The 18,471-nt window shown below is 35.3% G+C and overlaps 1 protein-coding gene across 1 annotated transcript in view; it reads left to right on the plus strand.

The window, feature by feature from the left end:
* Positions 1–18,471, plus strand: part of LOC124357838 — a 186,745-nt gene that overhangs the window by 104,691 nt on the left and 63,583 nt on the right. The window contains exon 3 of the mRNA XM_046809909.1: positions 12,714–12,847. Coding sequence (XP_046665865.1) covers positions 12,714–12,847 — 134 coding nt within the window. The remainder of the gene's footprint in view (positions 1–12,713; positions 12,848–18,471) is intronic.

The following is an 18,471-nucleotide window of genomic DNA, read 5'->3' on the forward strand; positions in this document are numbered from 1 at the left end:
TACAACAATAAACCGTAACAAAAGTTTTACAAACCAATCTATTTTCATCACACGAGACTGGAAAATGTCAAATGAGACTACTCAGTTGTGTTGCAAGCTTTTTAGTTCTGAGTTTGTTTCTCGTTGCCTTCATGGTTACCCAAGACACTAATGTAAAAATGCTATTATTCTATTATTTTACCTTCAATATTTACATTACGACCCCAAAATCAAATAATATCTCCCTTGGACAAAAAAGGAACGCATCTATTAAGTTTCAGGTCTTTCGGATCTTTATTTTAAGGATCGTTATCATATGGACAGACCTCGCGATTTTAAGGAGCTTCCGATCCTTAATAAATAGCGTAACCAAGGTGAAGAGTGTTGTGAACAAGTTGGTGAAACTTTTATACTTGTTCAATATCTATAGAACACTTTGCAGTTCGTGAGTGATTTACATAAGAGAAGCCCCAAGACCTTCGGGACAGATATGTTGGGAGACACATCCATCAAGTTGGTGGAACTTACTTGTTCATTATTCAAAGAGAGAGCACTTTGCAGTTCGTGAGTGATTTACATAAGAGAAGCCCCAAGACCTTCGGGACAGATATGGTGGGTGACACATCCATCAAGTTGTTGGAACTTACTTGTTCATTATCTATAGAGAGAGCACTTTGCAGTTCGTGAGTGATTTACATAAGAGAAGCCTCAAGACCTTCGCGACATACGTGTTTGGTGACACATCCAACAAGTTGGCGGAACTTACTTGTTCATTATCTATAGGGAGAGCACTTTGAAGTTCGTGAGTGATTTACATAAGAGAAGCCCCAAGACCTTCGCGACATACGTGTTTGGTGACACATCCAACAAGTTGGCGGAACTTACTTGTTCATTATCTATAGGGAGAGCACTTTGAAGTTCGTGAGTGAATTACATAAGAGAAACCTCAAGACCTTCGGAAGAGATGTGTTTGGTGACAAACCCATTATACCCAAGCTGGAGATTGATTTAAACAAGTTGGTGAAACTTTTATACTTGTTCAATATCTATAGAACACTTTGCAGTTCGTGAGTGATTTACATAAGAGAAGCTCCAAGACCTTCGGGACAGATATGTTGGGAGACACATCCATCAAGTTGGTGGAACTTACTTGTTCATTCATTATTCAAAGAGAGAACACTTTGCAGTTCGTGAGTGATTTACATAAGAGAAGCCCCAAGACCTTCGGGACAGATATGGTGGGTGACACATCCATCAAGCTGTTGGAACTTACTTGTTCATTATCTATACAGAGAGCACTTTGAAGTTCGTGAGTGATTTACATAAGAGAAGCCCCAAGACCTTCGCGACATACGTGTTTGGTGACACATCCAACAAGTTGGCGGAACTTACTTGTTCCATTATCTATAGGGAGAGCACTTTGAAGTTCGTGAGTGATTTACATAAGAGAAGCCCCAAGACCTTCGCGACATACGTGTTTGGTGACACATCCAACAAGTTGGCGGAACTTACTTGTTCATTATCTATAGGGAGAGCACTTTGAAGTTCGTGAGTGATTTACATAAGAGTAGCCTCAAGACCTTTGCGACATACGTGTTTGGTGACACATCCAACAAGTTGGCGGAACTTACTTGTTCATTATCTATAGGGAGAGCACTTTGAAGTTCGTGAGTGATTTACATAAGAGAAGCCCCAAGACCTTCGCGACATACGTGTTTGGTGACACATCCAACAAGTTGGTGGAACTTACTTGTTCATTATCTATAGGGAGAGCACTTTGCAGTTCGTGAGAGATTTACATAAGAGAAGCCCCAAGACCTTCGGGACAGATGTGTTTGGTGACAAACCCATTATACCCAAGCTGGAGATTGATTTAAACAAGTTGGTGAAACTTTTATACTTGTTCAATATCTATAGAGAGAGCACTTTGCAGTTCGTGAGAGATTTACATAAGAGAAGCCCCAAGACCTTCGGGACAGATGTGTTTGGTGACAAACCCAGCGTCCCCGAGGGAATCTGATTGTGCCGCGAGGTCTCGCCCTTCTTTACTTTCCTCATTCGTTGGAACTCCACTTTATTCTTTTCTCTTTAAAACACTGGAGTTCAACTTCAACAAAATATACAGCTTTTCACAATACGGAGTAGAGCGAGTATAAAATATAATTTTCTTTGCTTTCAACTATATTAAAAAAATTCAATTACGTCAAAAATAAATTAAAATTTTGGTATAATGATCACTTAAACATTATAAAGCATTACGGTTTACAACTTAATTTCGATTGAACAGTGCTTTGTGATAAATTATTTTTTTAAATCTACATGAGAGGCATTATTAATACAATTGCTTAAAATATATTTAAAGATAGTAATATTATAGGCTATAAGAATTGCGTTGATCTAGATTCAAAACTGTCATAATTTTTTTATTTTGACTTAATACAAACTCATACAAAATAAACTGTACATTTCACAGACGTAAATTTATTTGAGCTATATATCGAATCAGCGTATTCTTAGTTTAATTATGCCTTATGTTTATCTACAATATACCTCCAAAAAGGTGAAGAACTCAAATTTTTTACTGAATTAGTTAAAAAATTGTATTGTGAATTTTAATTCAAGTTAACCACTATAAAATTATACAACTTAACACTAAGAGAACATACATTTATTGTTACCAATGTGGCAACCGAAATTCATATAATTATTAATCAAAAATTAAAATTATATAAAGGACCAAAATGAGAAATTGTATTTGTGGGGCCAATTTTATTTACTTCCATTATTTACGATATTCACAAACTTTATTTCTATAATATTTCCATCGGCAATGCGGTTTTGAATGTTACTAGTAATTAATCAGAAATATCAATATTTAACTTTTATTATTGATGAAACTCTCCTGTTGGCTTTCCTTACATCGACATCTCTTTCATATTAAGCGTGTTTCTAAATTCAATTCAAAGACGATTTTATTGGTTCAACTTAGTAGTGTATTTTCTGCGAGACCAATCCGTCCACCTTATCTTCAGCAGATAAGCCTGCAATGCGGATCCAGCGGTGACCTTGACCGACTTATTACTGGAAATGAAAACAACCTCAGAAGATAGTCAATCCTAATTGGGAATTTAAAGTCGTTACAATTATACTCTGATTGGCTCGTTGGCAACTTTGCTATTCGATTTAATAAGTGTGCTATTGGTTGAAGTAATATTTATTAACGTCATGTTAAGATTCTTTTTTTTGCTTCTTAACTGCCTAACTACATTTAAAGAGTCAATGTAAACTAACACTTGTTACACATAAATACAGTTTATCCCCCACAGTTTTGTGATGGTTATACATAGAAAATAACTTAAAAGTTATTGATCAGTTTTTAACGGCCCTTAATTTGATTTGGAAGCTACCCCCCCCTTGCTACTTAAAATATTTGTACTTCAGGAATTTTTAGTTTAAAAAAAGTAAATTTTAAGATCGTAAAACTTTTTAAATACAGCCATGTACGTTTCGTTTAAAGCTCGAGTTACGAAGTATGAAGAACATGTGGGTGACGTGGGTTTGCATTACAGGAGTGGTAAAAAAAACTCTTTTCTATACAATTTAGATCAACATTTTGAAACGAATAGAGATAATTCAATTTGTCTACGCCATATTGTTCAGGTTGCAAAGATCTATAAAATGATGTATGACATGACATGTATTTGTAATTTACAATATTTGAGATTCGGTTCCCTTTGTTTTTGGGACACCCTGTGTTTTTACAGAATTCAAATAATTAAAAAATTGTTTGGAGTCGATTTAATGGGACATCGTTTTTGTTGGAATGCCTTATGTAGTGAAATTTAAAATTATTGGACATTATAAATAATGCCTCTATTGCAAAAAAAAAAAAATAAAAAAATAACAGCAATCCAAATTGTGTTTTTCAAATTTTTCCTTCACATGTAAATTTTAAACCACAAACGTCTTTAAATATGTCGGAAATTTTTTCAACCGCTTTCCATTACGAATGCCAGATTATTGAAACTAAAGTTAAAACTGTTCTCGAGATGCGGACAAACGTTAAAGAAAACGCGGTATTTTGACCAAATGAGAAGAGCTTTAGGATCTTTTTTAGAAGAGGACCGCAATTTCAAAATATACGGGACAGTAAAAACTAACAATATTTGGTACTAGTATATATATATATATATTTATACATATTAGACAAGTTTTTAAACTTGTGGAGGCCAATAGAAAGGTTAGGTTAGGTTAGGTTAGTACCTTTTCTTAATCCAATAGTGCTTCTGCATTGAGTTATGTTACACCGCCATCTGTCTTTGGTTTCGGAAAGATAGAGTTTCATGTCATGACATTGAACACAACTACGTTCACTATGAAGAATACGCTTTTTTGAGGAAACGCACGGCACTTTCTTTGCATTTATTTCACGAGCTAACAGTAAAAACGACATGTTCAGTCTGTACTTAAACTGCACTGACCAAAGCAGCGTACGCCCAGATAGCGGCTCGCGTCAGCTGATAAGGAAAGATAACGATTACCTAGATAAGGTCTACAATTCATGTTTCTGCTTCGTTAAGATAGTAACTGTCCAATAACTGATCAATACACGTAAAAATAACTGTCCTGTTTCTGTAAAAAATATATTTTTTAATTGCGGTCCTCTTCTAAAAAAGACCCGAGCTTTAACTGATTTCCGTTACATGGTTGCAACGGTTTAAAGTTTTGTTATTAAATTGATATTTCATAATCATATTGATATCCATAACTATGGTTTTGGTGATTATGCATAATTGTAACAATCCAATAATAATGGTGCAAAAAGCGCAATAGTAACGTGTTATATTTAATTTACTAGCAAAAAAACTTAATAGAATTACATGAATGCTATAGATTTGATGCGATAAACTCCTAATAACTCAAAATAATCAAATAGACCCTGACTTTTCAAAATTCATTAAACAAAATTTACTGAACGATGATACAAAGAGACACTTTTTAAATTAGCATACAGAGTGGTTTGTCGACATGATTAAACAAGCACAAGCCAAAGGACGCTGTAACTGTGACCACAATCAACACAGTAGGATTGTGATGGTGATAATCCATTTTGCATAATCACACAGTGCTGATTACAACTTACTAATGAATGTGATGTGGTCACTGTGAGACTCAGAGGTCTCACAGATAAGATGTATCACACACACCGGGGGTCAAAGGTTATAAATAGACACCTTTGGGAATCAATCATTGTGGTCACGCTCAGTTTTACTTTGTTTACATTACCAATAACGATCCCTACCATCATCGTGTCACGTCCAAACACGCTCACTACGCAATAATTGCATTTTACTACTGAGATTAGTCACACGCGAAGCATATTTGTGATTTTTCACACTGTGAGTCGTTAGGGTAAACTTTTATGTTGGTTTAGCAAACTTACTGAAAATGCTAGGGTTAATGTTTTTATAGATTATAGAAATGTTAAAAGATTGTTACCCGAATGTTCAGTTTACAACGCTCCTGGAATCTGGAGTCATGGCAGTCTGGAGAGATCCAAAAACGACTCTTGGAATGAAGTCTGTGACAGTGTCATATTTGAGACTCTGCACTAAGATGAAGGTAAACTGGAGCTAAATTCAAAATTTCTTGAATTGTTAGTTCTTGTTAGTGATTAAATCGTTCATATTATATGAACTTCCCTTTAGACCTGTTTCATGACTTACGACCATATACTTGGTTTTTACAGTAACAATAACTGTTTTGTCCCATTGTCTTCTAAATGGGGAGCACTAAGGAGTGAGAACAAACGCACTACATGCACACGGCCGGAACACGCGAGAGGTTATTGTGGCGGTTCTGTGCCGTTATTGGTGGTGTGGGAGGGGAGGGGGTGTGTGTTGTAAAAGACCAAATCCAGTACGATAGAAATACCTTTAGTTTCTCCAATAAATAAAGGTAAATTTCCCCCGCCCTCTAATTTCGTATGTAATGACCAAAATCAAATGTGGAGATTCTAAAACTGGGCAAAAACGATTTGGCCTGTTTTAGTATCGTTCATTTTACTCCTCAAGCACATATGCATGTGAACGTTAAAGTTCATATGTGGGTGGCAAGAATTAAAGTTATATTTCTCAATGAAATGAAATGGTAATTGTAAACAAATCAGATTCCCCCCCCCCCTACAAAATCAAACTATTCTAATATTAATGATTTAAGTACAGTTGTTTTTCAATACACTCTGAGCATTTCAAATCGAAGATTGTTTTGTGCTGCCTTCTCGAAATTCTTTTCTGGAAACTACATGGTTATTAGGTAAACAGTCTACAAGTTACATAAAAAACAAATATGCGCATTCATACGGTAATAAGAAAAAATAATAATGAGGTGAATAATTTTTCATTTTTATTATTTATAAGTATATGCTAATGCATGAAAACTTTCCAAAATATCCTAACCTTATAAATAAATAATGAGACGTTTAAATATAAATTCGGTAGTTACATAAGGTTTTATGTGATCTAAAGCTTTATCTTCATAACGTTTACTGAATTGTCATCTACTTTTAATAGAATTCTTTCATTCTTCGAGCAGTTTTGGACTTGCGAATATGTATTACCGATCACGAATGTTCGAAACCATTTCTGTTGCGCATTATTAATCATATCATATAACAAATAATCATATTTGTGGCAACTCTATCAAAAAAATAATGAATTTTATATTGTTTTAATATTGAACAAATAAAAGTAATTTTGTAAATGTTTATGTAGTTAAATTCACACGAAAGAAAACATAAAGTCATAATAACACCAAAAGAAACCGATATGGCGACATCTGTCACAAGATGAACTGTGGTTGCTCGACCTTGAGTTTGCGGTTACCCATCGATGTTTCGGTTAAACTACCAACTTGCGGTGTCAAGGGAAAACTAGAGTTTTGTGGTTACAAACAATACGGTTCCGAAACTCGAGTTTGCGGTAGAACTTCGCTATAGTTTTGCGCTCCTTTTATATTTTACTAACTGTTACATAATTTACGTCGCTCCTGATTTGCATGGATCCTCCATTCATCTGTAGTAGTAACCGTTAAATTTTTTTGGGGTGTGTGTTTATGCTTTGTGTTACTCATCCACACATGCCGCTATCTAGATTTAACAACATCTATCCCCACTCCTGGTTTGTCTCCAACACTCCTGCGATAATTTGGCATACTTTATTATGTTTTAGAGTTGATACTCCCCATTGGTAAGCTCAGTGGTACTCCAAGAGCAGGATGACTCTCTAAAACTAACAGAGCAGATGTTGACAACTATGGTTGGTAATTCGGAAGCATATTGTATAAAGGCTCCTAGTTTGATGGGACATCCATTGACAAACAGCTGGATTTGCAGGGCGCTATGGCATCGAACAAAAACTGTTTTTACGCAGTAGTTAGCGTTACGGCCACCGTTCGTTGTTGGAATATTGGCTCACTAATCCCAGCTATAATGCTATATCTCATCTAGCTCTGGTGATGAGAAAGTCATTCATTACAAACCTGGGAATATGTCGGGAGTTTAGCAGGCCTATTTAGAGATGAAGATGTGCTTAGCATGTTATGCTGGATATATAAAATCTCTAGATTGAGTGTGAAGTGTGCTTATTCATGTTATGATGGATATTAAAAACCTCTAGATGGAGTGTGAAGTGTGCGTAGCATGTTATGCTATATATTCAAAATCTCTAGATTGAGTTGGAAGTGTAGTTATCATGTTATGCTGGATATTAAAAACCTCTAGATTGAGCGTGAAGTGTGCGTAGCATGTTATGCTATATATTCAAAATCTCTAGACGGAGTTGGAAGTGTGCTTATTGATTTATGATGGATATTAAAACCTCTAGATGGAGTTGGAAGTGTGCGTAGCATGTTATGCTATATATTCAAAATCTCTAGACGGAGTTGGAAGTGTGCTTATTGATTTATGATGGATATTAAAAACCTCTAGATTGAGTGTGAAATCTACTTATCATGTTATGCTGGATATTCAAAATCTCTAGACTGAGTGTGAAATCTACTTATCATGTTATGCTGGATATTAAAAACCTCTAGATGGAGTTGGAAGTGTGCTTAGCATGTTATGCTGGATATTCAAAATCTCTAGATGGAGTTGGAAGTGTGCTTATCATATTATGCTGGATATTCATAATTTCGAGATGGAGTTCAAAGTGTGCTTATCTTGTTATTCTGAGTATTCAAAACCTTTAGTTGGAGTCGAAAGTATATACATCGTGTTATGCTGGATAATAAACCCCTCTAGACGGAGTTTGAGGTGTGCTTATCATATTATGCTTAATATTCAAATCATTTTTACAACATAACATCAAACTGTTAACAGAGGAAGGAGCAGAAATAGAAGCAGTACTATCGTGTCCAAATTACCGAGGCAATAAGGTGCCAACAATGCTATTTTCAAAACTCTTTGGTTTAATGTGCTCAATAAGATTTTCAATTGTATGTTGTTCTCTTTCTACTGCACATTGCATGTTATTTAAAACAGCGAAACTCAGAGTTATGGAGTCCATAATAACGGAACCGAAACCAATCGGCGTGGTTATTGAGGAAAACCTCAGGTGCATGAGGCCAGTCCGCAATTAGAGTCATTTACGAGATTATCAGTCGAATGTGGTTAAGATAGCAACGTTCGCGTGCAGCCACTCACTGTTTTTGTTGCTCAGTTAACAGTTAACGCCTAGTTTTTCTAACGAGACAAACACGTTTGTTGACTGATTAGCCAAAACTTGTTACGCATATCATTTGTATTTACTGGCGCCACCCGGCTCGGTGTTTCTAGTCTCGAGATTGTTCTACTGTCTCGTTAGAATAATACCTCAGCCAAGAAATTGGTTTGTTACAACAACTAACGCAGATATTTAGCTATACTAACGTTCTTCTGTATTTTGGAATGGAATCCTTCATTGCTTTTTGTTATCAAGGGTTTTCCAGGAAGATATCTGGCTTTTTATGGATGGTCTGGAGCTCTAGTGTGAAAAAGAATGTCTTCTTTCAGGGTGTTTCCAGGGAGTTGTGTGTTGCAAGACGATTGTTTTTAGTGGTCCTGTACGGGAATTCGAACCCCGAACTGGCCCTTTATGCTATATACTTCTGTCAAAGACGATGAGTCCAATCGTCAGAATCACTTGGAGACTGAGTACTTCCACTTCTTTGTATGGTCTCGAATTTAGAAACTCAGTAAGAAATAGAAAAAAAAAATTAATCTGTTGATTCTTGATAATTTTAAAAATTATGTATTAGTTTGACTAAAGTGTTTTTTGTAATTTTATTATTAGACTCATTCATGAGAATTTTAAGGAATTTTTTTACTTTTAAATGTTTTTTACTCAATGTCAAGGATCTTTGGGAAGTTTAGTTCAGCAGACCGGTGCTTAATCTTAATGGGCGATTACTAATATGTATCATACTTATCTTATACACTAACTGTATAAGTGGAAATATAACTGCCAGGCAGAAATTGCTTATTAAATTATTTTGTGAAGAAAAAAAGTATCCTAGTCACATTGATTCTATACTACTTGGGTAAAGAAAATGATTAAATGTTTCTGAAAATAGTGATGCTCATCTTCGTCGCCGGTGAAATCAAAACTTCCACGTTTTTCTCGGTTTCTACAAGAAGTGCGACAAGCCAATTAAAAGTTAGAAGCCACTTGCACTCCGATCTCGAAGTTATCTCCCAGTTCAATAGACTCTCGAACTAATTGAAAGTGTACTCAGATTGCTTGAATCGGTTGAATCCGTTTGTCAAAAGTGTCCAAACAATAACCGTTATAATATCAATTACTGCTAATGAAAGCAATCCGTTGATTTCTTCAGTATCATATCAGTTGGTATTTATTTAACTGGAACTGTACCTAAACTATAATGTAACAATGTTAAACATTTTATTCGAAAAATAATTGTAAATGTATACTATATTGACTTAGAGAAACTAATGTGTGTAAGATTTGAAATGAATGTACTGTCTTTTAACATTTACTATAGTTCAACCAAATATTATTAAAGACTATACTTGTTGGACAATGACATTCTTTGAACCAAAATATTTTTACTTGCACAATGAAAGAAAATAATACTAAAAATCCATCAATTTTCAATACGCTTTCCGAACAGACAACAATATCCCCGCTTAATATTTGTTCAGGTGTCGAAATACTGCCACCAACAGAAACATGTCTCATATTTTATTAAATTCCACATACCCTTCAATATTTACTCTTGGCCGCTATTGTTTTTGGGATTGTTTCAATAATTCAAATTGATGAATGATTATTATAAAATTTTGATTAAAATCTATGAATTTAAATTGACTTAATTTGCTTTACATTTTTGTCGCAAGGCTTTTAAAATTAATCGAGTCTCCCGATGGTACACTTTATTCGACCACTGCACTACAATTGTAAAGTAACAACACGATATTATTATAATAGTATTACTCTTTTAACTATATTGTTTAATTGTAGTATGCGATCAAATGAAAATCATGAGTACTATTTTATCCTGGCATCCTTACATCTAAATTCTCATAAATTTATAACTGTAACAAAACTTTATTCACACCATGGAAGAATAACTACTTTAAATTTCACCAGGTGTACATTTGTTCTAATTATGTTCAGGAAAATGGTTCTGAACGTCCGTTACAGTTTGTAAAAATATTACAAACAGTTTTTCTAAATAATTCGGTGAGGATTATGTGAAAATTTAAGATTTAACATTGAACTGACAATAAATAATAGTATTGAACTTATGTCTCCTGCACTGTTGTCACTGAGTGATAGAAATCCTGGTTAAGGCACTATAATCGGTTTTCGGTAAGTATTTTTCTAGTATTTAAATGAAACTTTAGTCACACCACATTAAGATAAAATTGCTGAATACAGGCAAATCAGAATACATTTATACTTTCCACGCGGTGTTTTTACTGTATGTATCTGTATGAACAATACTGTAAAGAATGCAAATATTACCTATACTTCTAGAGCAATATACATACATAGAAAACCTATAGAAATAACCTATACATAGAATTAGATTAACGAAGAGGCTTGTCAGTTATTATAAGAAATGGTTAATTTTTAACATTCAGCTAATTATCAACCAAAAGTACACTCTCTTAACGTCTCTTTCAATTAGGACAAGTTATTAACCGAAGACAATGTGACTCATTAACCGGAGATAGCGGCTTCCACGGCTGTAAAGTCAATTCAAGTCGTCAGTCAAAGCAACTGCTTTGATAACCTCTAAAGTTGTGAAACCTGCTCTGTGCATCAAACTTTCCTTTGACATTTTCCGAGGAACGAACACAACTTTTATTCTTGCAGAACTCGGATCTCTCTTTCACTTTAACAAGCGCAGGATTGGGGGCACTATCCAGCTTCTGTGGCTTGAGACTTTCTCGGTGACATAATGAACTGTTGGTATCTGATTAGGTATAGAATCATGTAAATTGAATTGTTACTTTAATATAAAATATTACGTGTTTATGGTAATACATGGTTTATTGCAAGTTATTTATCGTGGTTAGGTGGTTTAAAATGTTATTTGTGTATTTGAGAAAGGCTACAATTCGTATTGCAACTGTGCATCGATTATGTTAAACGAATATATTTTTGGATAATGGTAATAGTTAATGAAATATTGGTTAAACAAAATCCAATCACGCAATGAATATTAACACATACTTTCGTCAAACAGTTCAAACACAGTAGTCTATAGTTTCAACTTCTACTAAGTCATCTTCTGGCTTCAATGAATATTAAAAACAAGGATTATCCATCTAGATAATCGTTGTTTACACACACAGAAAAAACACAACGTATGAATAACTAAATAATGAAACACACAACATTTCATAGGCTTATCACAAACGAATAACACAACATCGCGGTCGGTGGAAGACGGAACAAATGTTGTGTTTCTTTATTTTGTTATTTTTACGTTGTGTTTTGTGCTGTGTTTGTAAATTTTAAACTATGACGACTCCAGATAGACAATCCTCGTTTTTAATATTTACTGACGCTAAAAGATGATTTACTACAAATTAAAACTATAGTAGCGTTATGTGATTAATGTTTGAAAAAGTTGTTATTATTATGTGTTATTATTATTAATAATTGTCTATTCACAGTACAGGTAAAACAATACCTATCTACACAAATATGGAAAACAATCGCACAGTATCGTGGAATAAACTAAGGACCTTATCATACGTGGTTCTTATAAATAGCTGTTAGTTTTTCTTAAAAAAAATTATAATTACACAATCTGTTTTGTAATATTTGGAAGCTACGAGGCCGACAAAGAAGGAGCTTTTTAAATTTTATATTACAATACGTTCGAAATTACCGAAATGCTGGAAGTTTGAAGCATTCTTGTATCCAAGTTAAATGCTTTATTGTGTACTAAATTTAAAACCTCTGGTTCTCGGTTCAGTATATCGAGTGAGATTCGAGCAAATACGGTAGATACAATTTGTTCAACTACCTGACGCTCTTCGTTGCTGGAACAGGCTGAGTCACGATGCGGACGGTTCAAGGTATTTCTGTCACCAGTGATTCATGATTCGGCCGACTCATTCTAATTGTTTACAGTATATTTTTACCATTGTAGGACAAAACTTTTCCCTTTATTTCGTTGATTGTATCAGGTCATGAGGATAATTTTGTGTATCGTTTCAGGTGCCCTGCACGCTAGGGACTACAGGACACCCTCCTGTATATCCTACGGTAACGGGACTCACCTGACCTCTCTGGTCATCAACATGCTGGCCAATCAGGGCTCTCCAGACTACTGCGGCGTGTTCGTCAACAACGTGAGTTTCAAAATATACTTCTTGCAGAAAATTACAAATACCAGTAACACATTTTAAAATAAATATATTTCATTCTGCAAAAACTGTAAATACAAATGGCTTCAGTATTGTCCTGAAGACGACATTCAACTTCAATATTAAAAGGATTGAATACAAAACATTAACATTTGACCTTAGTTCAGGATATTTCAAAAGGATGCAATTTTGTATGAAGCAAATGAATAGCAGACTTGATAAAGTTCCAGTAGAATCATTAGTCACACCGGCTTACATTCATTTATAAGCTACCTCCATACACCAGAAAATACAAAGACCATTTGTAAAAATAAATATTTAACCAACTGAGCATAAATAAATATACAGCATGTCATTAACGTTGCTTTTGTAACGCATTTTACACAAGACTACAAAAAAGCATTGTAGCTTTTTAATTTATAGATCAATTTCATCCAAAAAGGAATCGTCAGGCACGCATGTCAAAACTAACTGATGGTTGAAATTTTACGGTAGCAAAAGGGTTTAAAATTACCAAATGATAAATTGCACATTTGAATCACAAACTCGTTAGTAGTAGTATCAGCCAACGAGAGTTGGAAAAGAACGAAAGTGGCCGACGCTTATTTATGTGTCGGACTGTGATAGATTTTATGTGTGACATGATAAAAACACATGACTTGAGAACAAAATATTTATTAATGTTTAACCCTTTTGCTACCCTTCCATTTCATTCCTCTCCTCCCCCCTGAAATTTTAGCACAGCTGGTGATCGGTTCTTTTCTTCTGTCGATTTTATGAAAAATAGGTTGTGACGTTGGTATCGCCTCTTTGGTATTGGTGACGCTAAAATCGCCTCCTGGACAGTCAACAAAAAAATTTCAAAATGCTCAGTTTGCAAATGTATTGGAATTCCCTAAATACTTTTGAAGGTTTGTTCCTATTATAGATTTTGATACAAACATGGTTGGCAGTAAATTCTCGACGATATCATGGGTTTTGTGGAACCACTTTATATATTTATTTAGGCTATGGAACAGCTAATACAGTGTTTTATATTTAACTTCGGAGTAATTATTTCATCATCGGTTCTTATATTTATCACACTGTCAAATTGTGATGTATATTTTCATATGTGATGTACTGCAAATTTGTACCATTACCATGAGGAACACGATTTCAGATCCGTCTAAAGATAACTGTTCAATAATCAAATCCGCATCTCAGCTAGGGAAAGTGAAAGGCACATTTACGCAACAGATGGACCGTTCTACCCAGATGATTAATTTGTCAGCACATTATTAACGAGTGCTTGTTACACTACTAAGTGAGTTGTTTCATTTGTTACGAATTATACGACTATAGGACGAGAGGAGAGATCTGTTACAACAGTCGATGACCAGTGAAAGTTCAAAGGTCGTGATCTCGAAGTTATCGATTGCTCTTTATCGCTTACAAACATCGAGCGGAATTTCTTGGAAGGTTATCTAAGTTTTGGACGAGTTTTCACTGCCATTTCTGTAATGACTTCTCGTATCGCATTATAGAAGAAGCTCCCTTTATGTAACTTGTTTTATTTTTGTACTGCTTTCCTCGAAATCGAGATCAGTATCCGTGATAGTTACATTTATTATCTTTGAAACAATGTCATTATTTTTGTTTTGTTTCTAGGAACTTCAGTAAAATACCTATCGTTCGCATTGATCATTTCTATTTACCAATAGGAAATAAAACAATTTTCAAAGATTAATTTTATTTTCAGTGTTGAACTTCTTTCTGTACTTACTAAAACAATATTATTAACGTACACACACACACACACACACACACACACACACACACACACACACACACACACACACACACACACACACACACACACACACACACACAACACACACACACACACACACACACACACACACACACACACACACACACACACACACACACACACACACACACACACACCACACACACACACACACACACACACACACACACACACACACACACACACACACACACACACACACACACACACACACACACACACACACACACACACACAACACACACACACACACACACACACACCCACACACACACACACACACACACACACACACACACACACACACACACACACACACACACACACACACACACACACACACACACACACACACACACACACACACACACACACACACACACAACACACACACACACACACACACACACACACACACACACACACACCACACACACACACACACACACACACACACACACACACACACACACACACACACACACACACACACACACACACACACACACACACACACACACACACACACACACACACACACACACACCACACACACACACACACACACACACACACACACACACACACACACACACACACACACACACACACACACACACACACACACACACACACACACACACACACACAACACACACACACACACACACACACACACACACACACACACACACACACACACACACACACACACACACACACACACACACACACACACACACACACACACACACACACACACACACACACACACACACACACACACACACACACACACACACACACACACACACACACACACACACACACACACACACACACACACACACACACACACACACACACACACACACACACACACACACACACACACACACACACACACACACACACACACACACACACACACACACACACACACACACACACACACACACACACACACACACACACACACACACACACACACACACACACACACACACACACACACACACACACACACACACACACACACACACACACACACACACACACACACACACACACACACACACACACACACACACACACACACACACACACACACACACACACACACACACACACACACACACACACACACACACACACACACACACACACACACACACACACACACACACACACACACACACACACACACACACACACACACACACACACACACACACACACACACACCACACACACACACACACACACACACACACACACACACACACACACACACACACACACACACACACACACACACACACACACACACACACACACACACACACACACACACACACACATATATATTGTATATATATATATATATATATCAGAGTATTATTTTTGAAACTATGCCATTTTATATAGTAATCCTGATACGACATGATCTGAAGTTTTTTAGGCATTCGGTTTCAGAAAATTGGTCAATTGGTCAATAGGACCTTTGTCGAAACATTTTGCGAAGAGTGTGAATTCAAGTAGGAAATCGGTTCTAAGCTAAACAACCTATTAACGATTGATTAAGGACACGACAGGATCTTCTAAAGATCGTGTCGTCATCCATTTTTCTGTTACCGTGCGGTAATTATTCTACAGAAAGGTCCTGGAGACTCAAAATTTGGTACATGATTATGTTCCTCGTAATCCAAGGAAAGACCTATTTATGATTTTGGGTTCAAAAGGTCAAAAACCGTGACGGTGACGCACGTTATGAAGTCTTTTTGTATTGGTTGATAAGGCTTTCTTTACATCCTGTCAGGTCCTTCGGCACGTTGTATCGTTTTATTCAGTCCTTAATTCTTTTGGTTTTCGGTGAAGTAGACGTAGGAAATGAAGTTGCTATAAAGCTAGATCTTTAAATTTAACCTTATTTCAAACTATTCTCAAATTCCAAACCAGCTTTGAACTATATCATTTTAAATCCCGATTTTTTCTAATACTGGAGAATCACAATAGTGATATTCTTCTGGCTGGCTGAGCGTTAGTGAAGCGTATCACTTATCACATTATTAAAATATAATACGTGACATTTTGCAGAAATTTTGGGAATCATAATAAATATCAATATTCTTCCGACTGGCTGAGCGTTAGCGAAGCCTATCACTTCCCATACGACATTTTAACATGTGCCATTTTGCAGAAATGTTACATGTAGGCTAATCTCCTGTTACGTGACACGTGGTGTGGCGTATTCACACCTTGTTTTATTATCAGCCTTTTAAGCTTTTCTGGCGCACGCTATTACTAGTAAAGAACTAATTGTATTAAAGTTGATCTTACGATGTTAAATAGAGGGAATGTTGTGTTTTATTAGCTTTGTAGCCAATGAGGCTTAGACTTTGTTTAAGAATTCCCTCTAATAGCATAAGCTTCTCTGAACTCCAAGACACATTTATTATTCAATAGAACGCTAATTTTGCTGTTGTTAAGATTGCTTCTTGGAAATAAGCTGAAGTTTATTAATTTTAAGTAGCCAATTTTCTGGCTGGATTCTTTTCAAGTTTGGTTCCATCTACTCATGTAAAAGGAGCAAGTTTTAATTGAACCTTTTTTTTTTTTTTCCAAGAAGTAGAATAATAGTAGACAATAAATTTATCTGTGTAAAAATGTTTTTAATCATCGTATTTATGGATACATCACAAAATTACGTGGTTAAATAAATAATCTTATGCATAGTAAGTTTTTTAATCACAGTTTACAGAACACTAACGCCGATTTAATTCAAAATAAACTCTGATAATGCGATATTTATACTGGAACTTTCACTTTGCACTGTACGTTTAATGTTTTAATCTATAACTTTACAATTTATTGTGGTGTACGATTTGTTATTTTACTTATGGTGGTACAACTGATTTTGGGTTTGGAAAATATATGTTTTTATGTAAAATTTAGAGTCAATTAAGATAACTGCTCTGAATACAAAAAAAGAACACACAATTTTTTATGATATCACCGAAAATTGTGAGCATTTGAAGTAGACCATTTATAGCGCTTTGTAGTCAAGCCCAAGTAAAAACGGCTGAAGATGAAAATGTGAAATGTTTACATAGTGCATATGAGCTATATAGCTTCACGGATCAATAGTTTTTTATTTTCATAAAAAAAATTAAAAACTTTATTTTCTTACATTATATTTAATTAAAGAAATATTACGTCCTTAAATCATAAATGAATAAAAAAGGCATCAATAAAAAAGACAATGTAATTCTAAACTGTAATAATAGCATTTGTTAATGTTTTAGACCAAAAAGTGACACATTTTTATGGCACACCGAGGATGCAACAATCGTAAAATGGATAAGATAAGATTTATCACCGCTAGTTACTAAGGTGTCCCATTTTTTACACTTCTTCAAGTATCTTTACAATTTTTTTTAGAAATTCAAAAAAGAAGAATTTGTGCTACTTACGTTAATGCGACAAAATTTCGTTGGTCATGCCGAAGTGACAGGCGGAAGTGCTCTATTTTCAATACTTGTTATCGTAAAAGTATTTAATATATTTAAATAGAGCTTACTATGACAACACGAGTTATACGTGATACATTTTACGTGTACAAGGTTAATGTCGTTCATTAATACACTGAGAAGACATTTTCATTACTTTTTTATTTATTTTTTTAAGATGGATACTTATCAGTTTACTGTTGATTTCACCCCTAGTTCGACATGTTATAAAGGAATTTTGTACCAAGATGTTCTACAAGGTGCTGTACAGTAACTAGTATTTGTTG

The sequence above is a fragment of the Homalodisca vitripennis genome, chromosome 1 (assembly GCF_021130785.1).
Source record: "Homalodisca vitripennis isolate AUS2020 chromosome 1, UT_GWSS_2.1, whole genome shotgun sequence".
NCBI lineage: Eukaryota > Metazoa > Arthropoda > Insecta > Hemiptera > Cicadellidae > Homalodisca > Homalodisca vitripennis.